The sequence below is a fragment of the Acartia tonsa genome, chromosome 4 (genome assembly GCF_053477335.1).
Source record: "Acartia tonsa isolate MP-2025a chromosome 4, ASM5347733v1, whole genome shotgun sequence".
Taxonomy (NCBI): Eukaryota; Metazoa; Arthropoda; class Copepoda; order Calanoida; family Acartiidae; genus Acartia; species Acartia tonsa.
This window is the reverse complement of record NC_137263.1, coordinates 51,995,608-52,013,164: the sequence shown is the minus strand read 5'-3', so window position 1 is coordinate 52,013,164 and position 17,557 is coordinate 51,995,608. Positions and strand designations below refer to the sequence as shown.

Here is a 17,557-nt window from a genome sequence, read left to right as displayed (position 1 = left end):
TTTTCCGTATTCTTTTTGGCCTTTGCCTTCTTTGCTTTTTTATTTTTGTTCTGAACTTCATCACTCTTATTTTTGTCCTTTGCTTCGTCTGTCTTGGAATCCGCTTCAACAGCATTAGAATCAGCCTCCTTCTTCTTTAAAAATTCTGCGATAACATCCAAGTTAATTATGGGTTTCTTATACTTCTTTTTATGTTTCTTTTTCTTGTTAATATTTTCGATTTTGTTTTCTTTCTCACACTCTGCTTTTTTCTCCTCTGTTTTAGCGCTTTCTATTTTCTTATCATCCTTGATTTTTTTATTCTTTTTCTTCTTTTTGTTTTTCTTTCTTTCATTGGTCACTTCATCTGTGTTGGCTTTCACTGGCGTTGCAGAATTTTCATCTTTATTTTCATTTTTATCAAGGTTGTTCTTTTTCCTCTTTTTCAGAGTTGGTACTGTGTCGTAATTATCCAACTTGTGTTTGTTTCCAGCATTTAATAACTTAATAGTTGTCCCCTTCGCCTTTGCTTCAGAGTCCATTTTGTCTGAAAATAGTCATTAATTTCATAATATAAATAAAAAAAAGGAGGAATGCTTGCAGTTTACGCGCAATCAATGAGTTATTCGACCCCCCCCCCCCCACACTTAAATTCCACTGCCCATCGTTAACAAAATATTTTTTTACATTTAGATTAGGTGTGGTTAATCAGCCATTGCGAAAACCTTATAAATGATAAGATTCCCATAAAAAAATTCCGCCAAACACACAAATAATTTTCTTAAGCTTGAATAGAAAAGCAATATAGAAAATTATCTCTACATCCAACAATCACAGAATTGTTTCTCAGGTACAAAGGCGAAGAAAATACATTGCCAGGAAGCCTGGCACTTGCCAGGATGGCAGGATTCGATGCGACAGGGCTAAAATCTAATTCTGATTTAGCAGTGCTTGATATTGGTTCGGTTACAAAAGAATTCGTTGTAGATTTTTCTGTTGGAGTTTTGTCATTTATTGCCTCTGTTTCATGTTTCTTATGACACAGAAGGTAGACATCACCTATGTATCAGAAGAATATAAAAAGGATATTAACTAATGAATAGAAATGGATAAATCAAATATTTCTTCTAAGATTATTCTTATATAGAAGTAACAGGGTTATTCTCTGTCCGTGTGTGTGTGTGTGTGTGTGTGTGTGTGTGTGTGTGTGTAACAAAGAATCTTGCTGAAAGCTGAACCGACATGGTTCTCCTTCACACTAAAGCTTCTCATAGTTCTTGTTCAGAATAATAACTATTTTGTTGAATGGTACCACAACCCTCCAAAGCGAAATCACCTTTTGAAAAAAAAATTCCCTCCTTTTAGAAATTTCTTTCTTTAATTAAAAGTAAATAGTCCCCTCACCTTTCTTGAGTGCCCCAAGAATATATATATTCCATTTTTATCTAGCACTGAATGACTATTATTATTAAGCTTATCATATTAAAGGGGGGGGGGGGGGGGCGAAAGTGACACTTTTTGAAACCAAAACTAAAAGTCAAAGGAACTCAACTAAAAAAAGAGTTACAGGTCTGAGATTTTGCATGGCAGTTGCTTTATAGGGGTGCAATATGGAACTGTGAAGAAACGGCGGCGCAACCGCCGAAAACCGCCGAGAAAAGGCAAACAAAATTTCGGCGGGATGTTAAACCTGTTTAATTTAGGGGCAAACCTGAGACACAGCAGCCAAGCGGACAACCATGCCCATCTACCTCGCCCTTTTTATTAACTCAATGTGATGCAATAGTTAATTTACTTTTCTTTAAATTTATTTCATTTTTGCCAAATTCAAACAAAATTAAATCAAATACTCAAAAATTATACCTTCTTGCAGAATAAAACCAATAAAAGAGTTAAAACCACCTACTCCGAGGCGACCGCCAAATCAAGGAGAAGGCTTTGTGGAAGTAAACTCTAGGTAAACCCTTATTTTGTTATTCATCATTTGTTGTATCAAAAATTGCCAAAAGAAGCAAAAAACCTAACTATCTGAGATTACTAGTGTCGAAATATTTGTTAACGATAAATCTATGCAGTTTCAAAATTTTGATAAAAATAAAAATCCATGATAGTATATATATAGTTTGTTATTGTTTAGAATGTAAACTGCCAATTGAGCACCTACTAAGTTTGCATCCAAAATAAACTAAGGTAAATTGTTATTTAGCAAACAAAAAAGAACAACTATTCCAGAAATACCATAGCAATCAAGTAATTATAAAAAAAAAAAAAAAAATTGAAAAGTTAAAAGTCCTGATCAAACAAATTTCATTTCAAATTCAATTTTATCACTTAAAGGATAACTATATTGTATATAATAATGAATTATTTGTAGATTGTATCTTACTGTTCAATCCATCGCCATTTGTAACTGTAATCAAAATCCAACAGAGGTACACAAATTTATTTGAAAATTTTCTTTTAAATTGAGAATTTCAATTAGCAACTCATGTAACGAAATTTTATTTGTTTCAGCACATTCAACAGCAACAATCAAAGCAAATAGCATCAAAAAGCCTCATATAGCCACTCTTTAGTAAGTTTTTATGTTATTTAATTATGAAATCTGTAGCATGGGCAAAGTTATTCCTTGTATATATGTCGTTTGTTAAACTATAAACTCTGAAATATTATAACTAAGCAATGAGTACCTTTAAAATATTTATTTGCAAGATTTTATCTTTCCATAGTTAATTAGATATTTTATTCAGGAAATTAACCGCTTATGGATAATTGATACTTCAGAAGAATGAAAATGTCCATAAGAATTAAGTTCTTCAAGTCATCATATGAGGCTCCCCAGGTACGCTGACCTGTAAAGAATCCCAGTATAACCGCCATCAGACTGGGGCAGCGCACGGGAAACGGCGGTTTTCGGCGGTTGCGCCGCCGTTTCTTCACAGTTCCATATTGTACCCCTATAAAGCAACTGCCATGCAAAATCTAAGACCTGTAACTCTTTTTTTTAGTTGAGTTCCTTTGTTGACTTTTATTTTTGGTTTCAAAAAGTGTCACTTTCGCCCCCCCCCCCCCTTTAAATAAACCTTTTTTATATCATCCTTTCCTTGAGTCGTTGCGCATAAAATAATGATGCTGGTGAAATTTCCAACTTGAGATTTTACTTGTACAATATCCAGGCTAGAGTAAACAGGGGAGAACAGTTTCATCTCCCAGATTATTCTCTTGCTCTCCAAATTTACACCGTAAACCTATAATCATAATAATCGATATATTATTACTTCTTGGATGTTGCACCAGATTTTCACGTACTATGATGCTCGCAGTTGGATAAAATAACGTAACCCCCCATCTACTCCTTATGGATGAACGAACTGACCTACAAATGAGATCCATATTATGATAGCAAGCTAACTGACGACAAATTTTCCCCGTCTATTTATTTACATATATCATATATCCAATATTAAATAAAACCTTGAACTAGTAGAATTTTACCCCCATAATATATATAACTTTAAACAAAAAAATTTGAAGAGCAATTTTTGAAGAAATGTCATCAAATGTTTTGTTGAGTTCAAAGTGCTAAATAAAAATCAGTTAACCCTATATAACAGAAACCAAGTATGTCAACCAAAAAAATGCCTTGCTTCGCTGTTGAAACGTGCCCAACATTAATTGATCTCGTTCGAACATAGACCCCTTTAGCAGCACTAATTTGTTTTAAAAAAAGAAGTAACCTGGTTATCATGGCATCCAAAGCAAAGAATTCTTTCCCCTTGAGATTCATAAATCACAGGGGAGGAAAATATGGGCCCACCAACATCGACACTCCACAGCTTTTCACCAGTCGGGGACACTAAAATTAATAGGATTACAGGGGGGGTAAACGATGCTATGATTAACATACTATAATTATGCAAAAAAAAAGGAAATTTTATAATCACTATTCCAGTATAGATTCGAAAGCGATTAATTTCCGCTGGATTAGAACCCGTTCTCAGCTATACTGAAAATTCATGTTAAGCATCATATTCCAGACAATTTCCCAAAAATATTAATGTAAAAATCATAAAATTACCACCAGTTTTGTTAGACCGAGCATTCAGCCCCTCGGGGCTAACAAACTTGATTCAATCTTATAATTTATCATTTGTATTTCTGCGGAAAATTCTCTATAGTACGATACGATAAATAACTATTGTCAATTAAACACATAAATATAATACAAATACAATATAAAATTTACCTGCATATACATTACAATCAACACAGCAGACATAAACACAATTCAGAACCTCGTCATACAAAGGATTAGCAAACACTGGTCGGCCCAACTCAAGCCTCCAGGTGATGTCACCAGAATCCGCATCCAGACAGGCAACCGTTCCATCCAAGCTGGCAGTTAACAGGCCTTTATATGGAGGTAAAAATACTGGAGTTGTGTAGATGCTCGACTCACTAAAAATAAAATCATTGCTTAGGAGTTTGTTTAATCTGAATAGATTTTTAGAAATATCATCAAGTAGTACTTACTTAAAATCACAAGAGAAAAATTTTCAAGCATGGCTTCGAAACCGATTGATATCCGCTGGATTAGAACCGTTTCTCAGCCACACAAAAAAAATCATGCATAACATCGTATTTCAGGCAATTTTCCACGAATACCGAATCGAAACCGATTGATATCCGCTGGATTAGAACCGTTTCTCAGCCACACAAAAAAAATCATGCATAACATCGTATTTCAGGCAATTTTCCACGAATAGCAAAATAAAAATCATAAAATTAATACCAGTTTTGTTAGCCCTACCTTCATCCCATTGGGCATAACAAAACTGGTTTTAATCTTATATTTTTTTGATTACCGCAGAAAACTGTCTATAATACGATGCGATAATAACTAATATTAAAATCTTACCTTATTTTGACTTTCCACGACAAAGAACCAGACTCCAAATCAAGTTTGTAAAAATAATGATCATAGCTGCCAAAGTAAACGGCCGTTGGTGGAAGAAACAGAGGCGTGCACTTAACAATTCCCTCTGTCTTAAAGGACCATTTTATTACTCCGGTTTGGAGACACAGGGCATATAGACAAAAGTCAAAGCATCCAATTAAAACAACAGCTGATTGTGAAATATTTGAATGGTTGATGATGGCAGTTGCAGGAGAGCTCTCAATACGATCTGGCAAACGAAGTTCCCATAAACATTCTCCATTTTCTGGCGTCAGACATTTTATCAAACCTAAATTAAGTATCTTTAGTCATCATTCTAAATAAGTTTCTTTGTTCATCATTAAAGGGTGGGAGAGCGGATGTGACACTTTTTCAAACCAAAGCTAAAAGTCAAGAAACTCAAATAAAGAGTTGAGATTTGGCCTGGCAGTTGCTATAAAGAGGTACAATGTGGTACTGTGAAGAAACGGCGGCAAAAACGCCGCTCTTCCCGAAAACCGCATTTTTCCGCTGAAATTCTTTTTGCCTTTAATTGCATAATTAGACTATTTTTTTAACATCTGAGATAAACATACTTTTTTTCATAAAATTTTCCTTTAATTTTCTTTAATTAGAAAAGCCTTTTAGGTCTAAAGAAAGACTTAATCTATAGGTATCATCTAGGAATTAAAGATTATTAAAGATTACCTGAATGAGCTCCACAGACTAAGTATTGTTCTCTATTAAGACTCACATAGATCGGAGATCCATCAATACACTTTTCAAAATCAACCTTCCATTTGGATTGAAATCTTAATTCCTTAGTAATATCAAGTTCAATATTACCCAAGTTTGCTTTGGATTGCGTATTTTGTACAAAAGAAGTTCGACCTTTCAATTTGACAGTTATTTCTTTATTTTCATAGATTTTTGGTACATTTTCTTGGAGATCTTCATCCTGTTCCAACTTTAATCTTTTTGATGGGTATTGTAAGCTTTCATCTTTAATGGTAGTTTCATTACTTATAAAACATTTGACATCCTTAAATGTTTTCTCAACAAGAACCTCAAATAGGCTTTCTTTGATATCAGGTATCAATGTCATTGCACTGTTGACTAAATTGACCGCTAGAAATGAGTCGCCTCCCGCATTTATAAAATTGTCTTCATCATTTGGTGCATTACCAATCAAATCTTTCCAAAGGTTGGCAATAATTTCAAGTTTTTCATCAACATTCTTAAATGTATTTTCTGATGCGCCATTCTCAGTTTTAATTAAATCCTTGAGTGCGTTTCTATCAATCTTGTTGTGTCTATTTAAAGGAAATTTGGGCAGTAAGATAATTTGGGTTGGAAGTTCTTGGGGTCTTAAATGTTTCTGCAGCATAAGATTTATTTGATATTTAGAAATAAGAGGCTCCTCATTCAACACAAAAGTGATTATCATAGACTTTTCATTTTCGGTGGTCTGTGCTTTATGATATAAGGAAAACGTTTCTCTGTTAAGAATTGTTGATATTCTTGAATTTAGATGATCCAGGTTGAGTTTCTGGCCGAGTATTTTGACCTGGCTATCTGACCGTCCTGTCCAACAAAGGTCTGGGCCATTCCATTCTGCCAGGTCACCAGTATTCAACGGACTAAAAGAAATATATTTATTTTAAAATAAAAAAAATGTAAAATCCACTATACTTATAAAATGCAGGGGTAGCTATTCTAAACATTTCTACAAAAAAAACACGAAATATTATAAAGTATCTGGTGGTATATTTTGTCCCTGATCAAATGACTAAGTAGCTTGGCGTTAGAATCAAGAGAGTTAAAAACAAGGGGAAAACATTTATAAAATAACATCATGAGATAAAAAATGAAATTAAGAAAAAAAACACAAACCTAAAACTCATTCCATTTTTATCAAAACAAAGTCTTGTTGTCGAAAAAATGATAACTTCTCCTTGTTTTTCATTATCTTTGGCATGACTCTGAATTTCAACTTGAGATAATAGATTCTTGCTGACTGTGTATATTGGCATCTTGTCTAGGTTATTCTCATCAATCTAAAATTATAAATATTTATACCAACTAGCTGATAATGAGGGTGAGGTGTAACTTTTAATCCTTTTAATAACTTGACCCCTAGGCATTAAAATAATCCCTACGCAGTTTTTTTATAAGTGGGGATCTAACGGGATGAGATATAAAAGACAATAAAAGTTTATGTACCCCCCCCCCCCCCCTATTTACTAAAAAAAACTTTATTTATATTACAACTATTAGTGGAAATTTTTTAGTTTGATTGATTTATTGGTTTTATGAGTCAGTATAATTTACAGTCCAATATGCCTCCCCCCCCCCCCCCTGGTATTTAGCGAAAATTTGGGGTTGGAAATTCAGGATATTTGAGAGATTATATTTATAAAATTAAACGGAGAAATGACCAAATGTTTGCCATCAACCAATCTCTAAAATAATAACTTAAACTGATATCTTACATGCAAAGTTTATGTAATGTTTTGTGAACATCTTAATTAAATCTAATTTTTGTAGTAAATTACAATATATTTCAAAATTCCATTAATCAATAAAGAAAAATTTTCATGAGCCATCTTTCAACTGCATCCTAATAATGCTAATTACATGAAATTTCTTACCTGAATCATACTTTGCCAAACAGACATCTCAGTAAGGCCATACAAATGAAAAATCCTCACATTATCTTTCATCAAACTTCTCATAATACTTTTTACTTTTGGTGAACAAATCTCTCCCCCGACGGCTAGCACTCGAAGTTTTATGTCTTGCTTGTTGGCTGGTTTATCTAAAATAACAATATCACAATGAAGTTTTCTATCATTAGGGTAAGTAAGAAAATTACAACGAAGAAAAATATTAAACTGCCAGTATAAACAAAGAAAGCTATACGATAATTAAGTGATACTTTGACCAAAAGAAAAGTTGTTAAATTACAGGAAGGATATCTTTTTCTAAACTTTTTTTCAGGACGTTGAAAATAGATTACCATCAATCTGATTTAGCATTATCTTGACAAGACTCGGGGTGCATTGGAGGATGGTAACACCCAACTTCAACACAATATCGCCGCCATGGGTCAGCTTTTGCCTGCTGGGAACAACCGCCAGTTGGCAGCCAGCCGCCAGGGATACAAATATGTCAATCAGACTTGGATCAAAGGTGAGCGGAGAAGATAAGAATATTCTATCCTCTGCAGTTACCTGAGTAAAGGGAAAATAAGAATTAGGGATCTTAAGAGATAAGACAATTGAGGATAAAATAAATATTACCTACACCTTCTATAGATTAAATTTAATTGTTGAAAAGTTTGAACATTTCTATCATGAAACCAACCAATCAAATTCAACAAAAGTACCCAAAGTCTTAGGGCAAACGAATAAGTTTAACAAGTTTGGGCATCAGAGAAATTTTTAAGTCCACTGTCCGCTCCGCCCAGGATATTAATATAAACGAAACCTCAAATTTTGGGCGTTCTCGAGAAAAAAGGGTTTATCTCCAAAAACGCCTAACTCACAAAAAATAATTAATATGAACTCTGATTAAAAGGCATAAAAAGAATAGTAAAAATTACCAATTCTTTTAAAAGGTGTACAAAAGAATACCTGAAATGCTTTTTTAATGTCCAAAACATTGGGAATGATTGATGATCCAGTAACAAAAACTGGTTTAGGTTCTCCTGAAATGAAAATGTAAGAAATAATAGTTATTTTTCGCATCGTATTATAATTTTTCATTTTAATATCCGTGAAAAGCTGTCAATAAGATTAAAAACAGTTTTGTTAGACCCGGGGGGGGGGGGGGGCGAGGCCCTAGGCTCACATCTATTTATTTTATTATTTTAAAAAATATTCATGGAAAACTGTCTGTAATACGATGCGATACATGATTTTTTACTATGGCTGAGAACCGATTCTTATCCAGCGGATGCTAATCAGTTTGGAAGCCATACTAGAAAAATACTTGTAGACCACAAAGATCTTTTTGTTTTAATAAAAATTCTAATATCAAAGTGTTTGTAAACAAAAAAATTAATAAAACACTAGAACAAAATTAAGTTGTTTTTTTTGTACCGAAGTAATATCATCAACATCTATACCTGTTGTTCCAGAAGTTGTTATCAAATACTCCAGCTCTCTTGACAGTAGGTATGAGTCAATATTACCAGGAAGTTGACTATTGCCTGCTAGTTCCGTCAGGTATATTTCTGGCCACCTGAATTTTTTTCAGGTTAAGTTGCAATATCGTTAAACAAGACCAAAAACAGTCATAGATGCGAAGATGTACTGCACTGTGGGCTAGAATTGAATCAAGACAAAAGTAAGTGCCGAGCTCTGGGACCTATGTATGGTGAAAATAGACATAAAACCATGATGATTCCAGGTAAAACCAAAATATTTCAGCGGGGGCTTTTTAAGAAAATTAGATTTGAAAATTTCAAGTTCAATTTTCACCCCCTAGGAGTTGCCGCATAAGCATGACAAGAAATATGTATGGTGAAAATAGACTTAAAACCATGATGATTCCAGGTAAAACCAAAATATTTCAGCGGAGGCTTTTTGAGAAAATTAGATTTGAAAATTTCAAGTTCAATTTTTACCCCCTAGGAGTTGCCGCAAAACTATGACAAGAAAAGCAAATATTATTTTTTTAAAATTTTGAACAACTTTGCTTTAATAAAGTTCTTCATAAAACCACTTCTGAAGGGAGTTAATAAATGGCCATTTTTATCACTTGCTTTGCAAAGGTCACGAAAATTCAGCCTAAAATAAATCATATATAGAGAGGTTTTAAGAAGGACTTCATAAAAGCAAAGTTGTTCAAAATTTAAAATAAATAATATTTGCTTTTCTTGTCATAGTTTTGCGGCAACTCCTAGGGGGTAAAAATTGAACTTGAAATTTTCAAATCTAATTTTCTCAAAAAGCCTCCGCTGAAATATTTTGGTTTTACCTGGAATCATCATGGTTTTAAGTCTATTTTCACCATACATAGGTCCCAGGGCTCGGCACTTACTTTTGTCTTGATTCAATTCTAGCCCACAGTGACTGTATTACATGGAACTCATATGAAAAACATATATTATGTTAGTAGAGTGAGGAAAGGAGAGATAAAATGATCTAATTTTCATGGAAAGAAAAACGTCAATGTCAAACCTCATTTCTAATTTAAAAGGGAAGGGGGGAGTATTTTTTCATGGGCGAATTCGTTTGGGAGAATGGGGTTACCCTCAAAAAAAAAATAGTTATAAAAATATAAAAATTACTCACTTAAGCAAAAGTCTTGAGGATGGGCTGACCCGCGCGCTGGTTAGTAGCAAACCACATCCTAGGCTAGAGGCTGTCTCAAGTGCTGCACTAACGTTGGAACATTGTTTGTCAGTACTCACGTTCACGTCACTTTGATCACTAACATTCTTGTTTTCACTCTCAACTTTACTCGGTGATAGATTTTGGCAGAAGGGCTCATTTTTGTGGGTACTACCTGCGGATCCTCCAAGCGGACAGAAAACATGGCCAGATCTGAAATCAAATAAATAGAATTATTTTTCCAAATAACAAAGATTTCTTTTCAGAATTTGGTAACCAATACAAGAATAACTGAAAATGTTCTATATGCAATTATTGTTAGAAAAAATATACTCAGATATTAAACATGTTTATAGGTTTTCCAGTATGGGTTAGAACCGTTTCTAAGCAATACAGAAAAAATTATGTAACGTTCGTATTACAGACAATTTTCTACGAATAATAACACAAATATCATATTTTCAATAACAGTTTTGTAAGCCTTCGGCCCCTAACAGCTAAAAAAATTGGAAATAAACTTTTTTTTTTAGATTTACTATTCGCGGAAAGCTGTCTATAATTCAATGCGATAAATATCTATTACCTATAACATTCTAATGGTATTATGTTAATTTTTTATTGAGCATGATCAAGTTAAAATGCTTAGATTTCAAACCACCAAATAAAAAATATTATGAAACAATATTAATTCATGATTCTAAAAGTAATAAAGAAATATATTGTAAGGGTGTATATTCTGCACAAGATTCATTTTTCCCCTGCTGCAAAATATTTCATTCCCACCTCCCCTTGTTTTTCCCTCAAAATTGGAAAAAAAACAATCAGTGCCTACTCTTTATTGTATTCATTTTTTAAACTCCTCTTCCATATTTTCTAGTTTTTTCTCCCAAGGAGAGGGAAAAAATCTTAAAAATATTTTCACTACTCTTTTCCCTTCCCACATATTTTTTATCCCCCCCTTCCCCTTTAGCAGGGTATCCCGTGCAGAATATATACCCCTGATACATTGCCATAAATAAGTGTATAATAGTTTCCATTGTGAAATTCAAATGATTATGCCTTTTCATATATATTTACTTGAACAATACAATAACAATTTTAGTTTACGATAAATATATTAAATAAGCAATGACTAAATATTAAACTAAAATATAAATATAATTTGCCGCATAGTAATATATGTATAAATGCTTAATGAAAACCATAATTAAGACAATACAAAAGATTTTAAACTAAGAATTTAAAATAAAGTTAAGAGAATTTAAAGAAAGTAAAACTTTAGAAACTCATGAAAGACAAAAAAAAGTATTATCAAATTTTCAATGTAATAATTATGGTTGGCTGAAAGTATTTTGAAATAATGAAATTTCACTCTTGTAATAAAAACATTATTTAATTCTAATTCTACAAAATATGAACATTGATTTAAAGCTAAGAGTATAAAAAATGTATTTTGCATATAAAAAGAAGGAATTAAACTTCAGTCCTTTTTAGAATGTATATTATAATTTTGATTAATTAAATTGCATTTGAATGTTTTGCCCTTAACAAAAATTATCTATTTCTACAATTTAATCATAAAGTAAATAATGCAATAAGTTCGCTAGCTGTATCAGTAAGACTTATGATATGTCTTGGCGGGCGTCACAGACTCCTTGATTGAATTAAACACCGAGAGTAGGCCCACGCCCTTCTGCTTCTTGTTGAAATAGTTGGACACAACGTCGTCGTCGCCAGGCGACAGCAAGGGTGATCGTTCCGAGCCCCGTGACGTCATTGGCAACACGTTCTCATTTACCGAGAGTGAAACAAAGAATGCAAATGGCACCAGCCACTGGCAAATTGTAAAGTATGCCATCACCTCCGCGAATGGATAATAGTTAGCACCAAAGAATGAGAAGGCCAGGTAGTGGTTGATCAGCACCATCACCATGGCGGCAACAAAGGTCGGGGAGGTGACAGAGAAGAAGGGGAAGCTGGCCAGCAGCGCCAGATGCGTCACCTGAGCAATAATTCCACACACAACCATGGACACAGGCAGGCTCTCGAACAGAAACAGGCCCACGTATGTGACCAGGGTGAGGATAACCATCCAGCGGATTATTTTAGCGGTCAGCACTGTGTACTCTTCAACCAGCTCGGCCAAGTAATACAGGCCGGCGGCTATAGCCATGGTCACGAAGCATATTTGGATCCCAGTTGACAGCCAGGATAATAAGTAGAGGAACCACATTTTGTTTTTCTTTACACAAGTTTATTTTTTATAAAAAAACAATAGAATCCCCTTAAGACTATGACAGGATTGTTGAGCAAAACACTGACCTTAAACAGGCGACAAGGGCAATAAAGTGTCCAAGTATTTTCTCACTATCCTCGTCAAACTTGAGCCCAACAATGGCACGTCGTCCGCCGCTGGCAACTTTGTCGTACTCCTTCAGCGCATGCACAACGGGGTCAGAAAGGTCAACAGCTGTTTTATGGGTCAACTGAATATTTTTGCCAGCTGCAATATCAGTAAAATGAATCCAGACACTGTCCAATGTTGGCTGTATCAGGTCTTTTAAGTGCATGCCTCGTCTGATATTCGGTTTAGCTCCAGTTAATTTCTACTACACCAATAGAACATTATAGTTTAAATCTGAAATAAAGGTTGATATTTTAGTAAATCAATGTAAAAGCATTTCACCATTTTCTTTTCATTTATATGATAACATTTGCGGCACAATTACAAATACAAAGTACAATTAAAATGGTCGGCCCCTGAGATGAAAACAAAGAATTTGAGAAAAGAAATGTTTTAACCTCAGGGGCCGATATTGAAATGACAACAATCGTCGCAGTGATTGATACATTTGTTGTTTTCAATATAAAAAACATATCTACGAGGATTGTGAGTCTTTTACAAAAATGGTATTTTCTGTGTAACTTTCTCTGTTGGTGGGTGAATTGTCACAGGAATGGGATTTAGTCAACTTTGATCTTATTTGAAGTAGAGCTCGATTGGAGAAAAAAAAACTAGAAAGCAAAACTTCTGTAATTTAGAAGTCAGCGGCTCCCCAGTTCAAAGATTTTTTCTTCTTCTCGATGCTGCTCTTCAACTCTGTGGACCTGATGGACAACATCTTGGTCTTCTCCACCAGCTGTTGGTAGGGAGAGTTCGTCTCTACGCCCATGACAACAGTGCCCTGCTTTGAATCAATCTTGGCGTCCAACTTGGCGTTTCTGTCAAAATTGTCATGTTTATTTTTTTTGTTAAAACTTATTCATTTGCTTGTTATTTTCTTCGGAAATGTAGCTGAATTTTAGTACGTCAATACGTTTGTATATTAGACCTATTTAATTTTAGATAAAGAATCAAACTTTCACATGATTATTAAGAGTAATATATTAAGATTACTTATGGATTGATAGTAAAAAATTAGACATGATAATTTCCTGATAAGGTTGACAATCCACTTTTCAGCATCTTCTGGGCTCATGCTAAGTTTGTCAGCCAACATACTAAATAAAACATACAATAAAATTACTGGATTGGCAGTTCCCTAAGGGGTAAATAACAAGTTAGTCACAAAAAAGGTGCATTTAAAACTTTCAGATAAGCAAAAAAAGCTGTACCTGATAGTAATGCACTCATGGATTCTGCAGAAAGTCTCAAAGATCATCATCCTGCTGTTCTCAACAAAGTCGTCCAGGCAAGCAACAAGGAAGAAGTCGTTGATGAGCACATTCTCGCAGTCGCGGAGCTTGCTTTGGGCGCCGTCAAAGTCAAAGTTAACGTAGAGCTCCTCGATGAAGGAGGTGATTGGATCCCTGTAGGTGTAGGACTCCTCTTGGATAACCTTGATTAAGTCCTTCATAACATTACGCCTAAAAAAATTATGAAATTGGTATTAATTTATAATACTGTCATAGTACTTATCAAAATGTAGTTAGTAATCTTTTCTTTAAAACTTAATTTTATACCTCAATGACTTGTTAGTTATGACAGCAGTGGCCAGGTATCTTAGGATCCAGGGACAAGTGGTCTGGATAGCGTTCAGATACTGCTTCTGATACAGGAACAGGTCGATGATGAGATCACGGCCCTGGAGAATATATTAACGTTGTTATGCATGATTAAATCTAAGGTTTAATGAAGAGAAAGGATGTCAAATTCATGGCTAGATTAGTGATTTTGAATTTATAATAATGGTGTAAGTTCAAAATTTACCTTGGGGTGGTTGAAAAAGACAAAGAGGGACCAGTGAATGAGCCATGTCCTTTGCTGCAGGGTCTGCAGGCTGGAGCCGAACACACTCTCGTCGATAAACTGGCGCAACCTGTAATAATATATTTTGATTATTGAAATTTGTCTCCTTCACCAAAATGTTCTTGCATTTTTCTTTCAATAAAATATGATAATAACCTAGTAAAGTCCTCAAGAGCAGTGTCCCAACTCTGCATAAGAATCTCAGAGGCTAATTTTCCCCACATTCCATTTAAGTAGTTGACATCAGTACTCTGGACCAGAATTCTGTGGAAGTACAGGTACTCGCTGGCTCCAAGGTAGTTACCACACTCATACTGAACCTGAATAAAGATCATATTATAATCTATATTTCTTTAAGATACATTAAAATCAGGATTGTTTTCAATTTACGATAAATTTAAAACAAAATATTTTGACCCAAGTCTATGGTTACCTTGGCGAACTTATAGCAAGTATCAACCAACTCAGGATTAAAGTTGTGGTTGGTCACCAGAAACTCCAGCAGCTGCTTAGAATCACGTGATTGCTTGATCTGTTCGTCAACGTCATCACGAGAGAAGATTTTCAAGGCTGGCTCAGTCTCGGCCTGCAGCTGCTTGAAGTTGTTGAGAATACCAACACGCCTCTCCTTCAGGGAAGCGGGGACCTCAAGGTCGGGGTAGAGGTGTTTGTGCACATCCATGGCAAGATCCACCATGCTGGTCTTGGAGAGAATCTCCAACTTGCCGCGTTTCAAATCGGTCTCATCATAAAATCCCTAAATTAGTGCATTTTATATAATGAATTTCTTTAAGATTAAGCGAGTATATAACAAAATTATTCGAGGTAGATATGAGAAGAATACCTAGTTATCCGAAATTTGATTTTCTCGAATCCAACCCATAAATAATAGGTTTACTGGTCGAGAGAATTGATATTTTTAATAAAGCTAGATCAAGTACAGTAAATACTAAATAGTAAATATATAAGCAAATTAACATGATTTGCTTTAAAAATGTCGAACTAAAGTCGTAAACATTGAACAGAATTTTATTTTTAGCCTTATTAAGTATTGTAAAAAAATTTAATACCTTGACATCAAGAAATTCTAGCAGAGGGAAGACCAAATGTCTGTCCAGGTAAGGGCCAATTTTCGGCGTTAAATCCCATTCCGCCATTATGGTCACTTCTGAAATAGTTAAAAAAGTTAATATCATGAATTACTTTGGCAAAATTCTACTTATGATATAACTACTTATATAAAATTTATAGGTATTGTTTACTTGAAGGGCATTAAAATTTAACTCCTACAACAATAAATATTATGATCTAGGGACTTCAATTTCAGTTGTCTGATTTTACTAGATTATTGTCTATTTACTGGGTTCTGTCTATACTTTCAGAGAAGTAAAAAGCCTCGAAAACAATTGCGAATCTGCTTTTCAGGAAAACATAGCCAAAGCCGTTAGTCCACTAAATAGATTAAGAATGTTACCATTTCATTTATCTTGAATGGATTCCTTACTGAAATTTAGACGAAAAATAATGAATAATTTATAATAAGCCAAGGATAAGTTTGACAAATTGCGTAAATATTTGATAAAACTATAAAAAAGACAATTCAAAAAGGATGAACCGGTCTTGGCATGAGTTATTAAAAAGCATTATTTTTTTAAGGGAAATAAAAGTGCTTAAAATTTTGTATATTGTGTTTAATTGCTTAAATTTTGATTGATATTTATGCAAAAATACATTAATTTCACCACAAATCAACAAGAAAATATCATTTTTATATAAAAATGATGAAAAACCGCATTTAACACAATTCCACTTTTCATTTCATTTGTGTACACATGGCAGACAACTATTATTGGCTTTTAGTAAAATTATTAAAATGGAGGAATTTTATTTTTATTTTAAAAAGAAATAAAAACTTATTGGGATAATCCTAGTTTAGGAGTGGACATGCCCGGTATCATGAAAATTAAACCCCCCCCCGGGGGTATGCATCTATTTTGACACCCGGTGAGTATCAAAATGGATACCCCCAGTATGCATCATTTTTGACCCCCGGTAAATGTCAAACTGGACACCCCCCTATATAGGGGGGTGTCCGTTAAGACACATACCGGGTGTCAAAACCGACACATACAGGGGGGGGGGGGGGTCAAGTCTATTGAGGTCATTCCTCGCACGAATTTCCTCTAGACTATTAATCATCTTTGACCCCAAATCTATTTCAAAGAGGGGAAAGGGTTGGATAGGAGTGGTTAATACCTTCTTAAGGACTAGATAGAAGTAGCAGGAGGCTCTGATCACATATAAAAGATAATTAAAATGATAAAAGTATAGGATAAAATAGTTTGGCCTTTGTTTATAAGTGTTTGTTATGTGTTTTTAATGCCTGTATGGTCATATTGTAATTTGGCAAGTCTAAGTTTCCTTAAAACTTGGAGACATCTATGTGTGAATTTTTAAACTAAACAAATATTTTAACTTTTTCTTGATTTTACTCCCAATAGATGTAAGTCCCTAGATAGAGAATTAATACAGACCAATAGGTGAATAAAATAAACGTGATTTTTAACATTTTTTTGACTATACTTTTAAAGTAATGTAATAGCTATAGAATAACGGCCTTTTTTGCTGTTTTCAACGTTGTTTTAACGTTAAAATCGTCAAATTTAATGCTATTTTTAAGCTAATTTAATAGGTACAGATAAAAACCAGTTTTGAGAGAGTTTATAATGCTGTTTTCTTATCGTTTTTAGTGCCTTTTTTACGAAAGCGATAACTTTTTTCGTATTGCTTTGATATTAATAAAATTTTTTGTGTGTACTAGAAACTACTTAAACTAACTATGTTTAAAATTTCATTGATTTACAATGAAAAACTACCGAGTTAGGGCCATTCAAAGGGGAATCGTGATTTGAGGAGATATTTTTAGTGTCATTTAGTACCTACGAACAAACATCGCATAATTAAAGGATTTTAAAGTTAAAAATCGAGCACAAAGCATAACATAGCGGCGATTCTCATTTGTTTGAGGAATCTACACAAAAATTTTCAGACTCA

General features: G+C 34.0%; 3 protein-coding genes across 3 annotated transcripts; all 3 read right to left on the bottom strand.

Moving 5' to 3' along the window:
* Positions 1 to 717: 717 nt before the first annotated feature.
* On the bottom strand, positions 718 to 12,928 carry Aasdh (Aminoadipate-semialdehyde dehydrogenase). The gene is made up of 13 exons (XM_080158925.1): positions 12,577 to 12,928; positions 10,216 to 10,467; positions 9,045 to 9,160; positions 8,551 to 8,624; positions 7,935 to 8,148; positions 7,567 to 7,733; positions 6,809 to 6,972; positions 5,624 to 6,555; positions 4,898 to 5,225; positions 4,226 to 4,437; positions 3,717 to 3,835; positions 3,085 to 3,227; positions 718 to 1,040 (listed from the first exon to the last, which is right to left on the bottom strand). The coding sequence occupies exons 1-13, from the start codon at positions 12,822 to 12,824 to the stop codon at positions 761 to 763; spliced, it is 3,249 nt and encodes a 1,082-aa protein (XP_080015051.1). The 5' UTR covers positions 12,825 to 12,928; the 3' UTR covers positions 718 to 760.
* On the bottom strand, positions 10,467 to 12,579 carry LOC145317710 (protein TEX261). The gene is made up of 2 exons (XM_080158929.1): positions 11,251 to 12,579; positions 10,467 to 10,951 (listed from the first exon to the last, which is right to left on the bottom strand). The coding sequence occupies exon 1, from the start codon at positions 12,485 to 12,487 to the stop codon at positions 11,867 to 11,869; it is 621 nt and encodes a 206-aa protein (XP_080015055.1). The 5' UTR covers positions 12,488 to 12,579; the 3' UTR covers positions 10,467 to 10,951; positions 11,251 to 11,866.
* eIF3e (eukaryotic translation initiation factor 3 subunit e) lies at positions 12,892 to 15,674 on the bottom strand. The gene is made up of 8 exons (XM_080158928.1): positions 15,574 to 15,674; positions 14,937 to 15,260; positions 14,660 to 14,823; positions 14,465 to 14,573; positions 14,218 to 14,339; positions 13,870 to 14,121; positions 13,693 to 13,755; positions 12,892 to 13,479 (listed from the first exon to the last, which is right to left on the bottom strand). Exons 1-8 carry the CDS (start codon positions 15,658 to 15,660, stop codon positions 13,293 to 13,295), a joined length of 1,308 nt encoding a protein of 435 aa, XP_080015054.1. The 5' UTR covers positions 15,661 to 15,674; the 3' UTR covers positions 12,892 to 13,292.
* Between the last annotated feature and the right edge of the window lie 1,883 nt (positions 15,675 to 17,557).

Excerpts from the sequence above, each read along its gene's own strand:
- LOC145317710 (XM_080158929.1), bottom strand. The coding sequence starts at position 12,487 with ATGTGGTTCCTCTACTTATTATCCTGGCTGTCAACTGGGATCCAAATA.
- Aasdh (XM_080158925.1), bottom strand. The coding sequence starts at position 12,824 with ATGCACTTAAAAGACCTGATACAGCCAACATTGGACAGTGTCTGGATT. Across the intron at positions 9,161-10,215 it reads TCCTCAAGACTTTTGCTTAA|GTGGCCAGAAATATACCTGA; the intron begins GTGAGTAATTTT and ends AAAAAAATTCAG. Across the intron at positions 6,556-6,808 it reads AAAAATGGAATGAGTTTTAG|TCCGTTGAATACTGGTGACC; the intron begins GTTTGTGTTTTT and ends TATTTCTTTTAG.
- eIF3e (XM_080158928.1), bottom strand. The coding sequence starts at position 15,660 with ATGGCGGAATGGGATTTAACGCCGAAAATTGGCCCTTACCTGGACAGA. Across the intron at positions 15,261-15,573 it reads TAGAATTTCTTGATGTCAAG|GGATTTTATGATGAGACCGA; the intron begins GTATTAAATTTT and ends GCACTAATTTAG. Across the intron at positions 13,756-13,869 it reads CATGAGTGCATTACTATCAG|TATGTTGGCTGACAAACTTA; the intron begins GTACAGCTTTTT and ends TGTTTTATTTAG.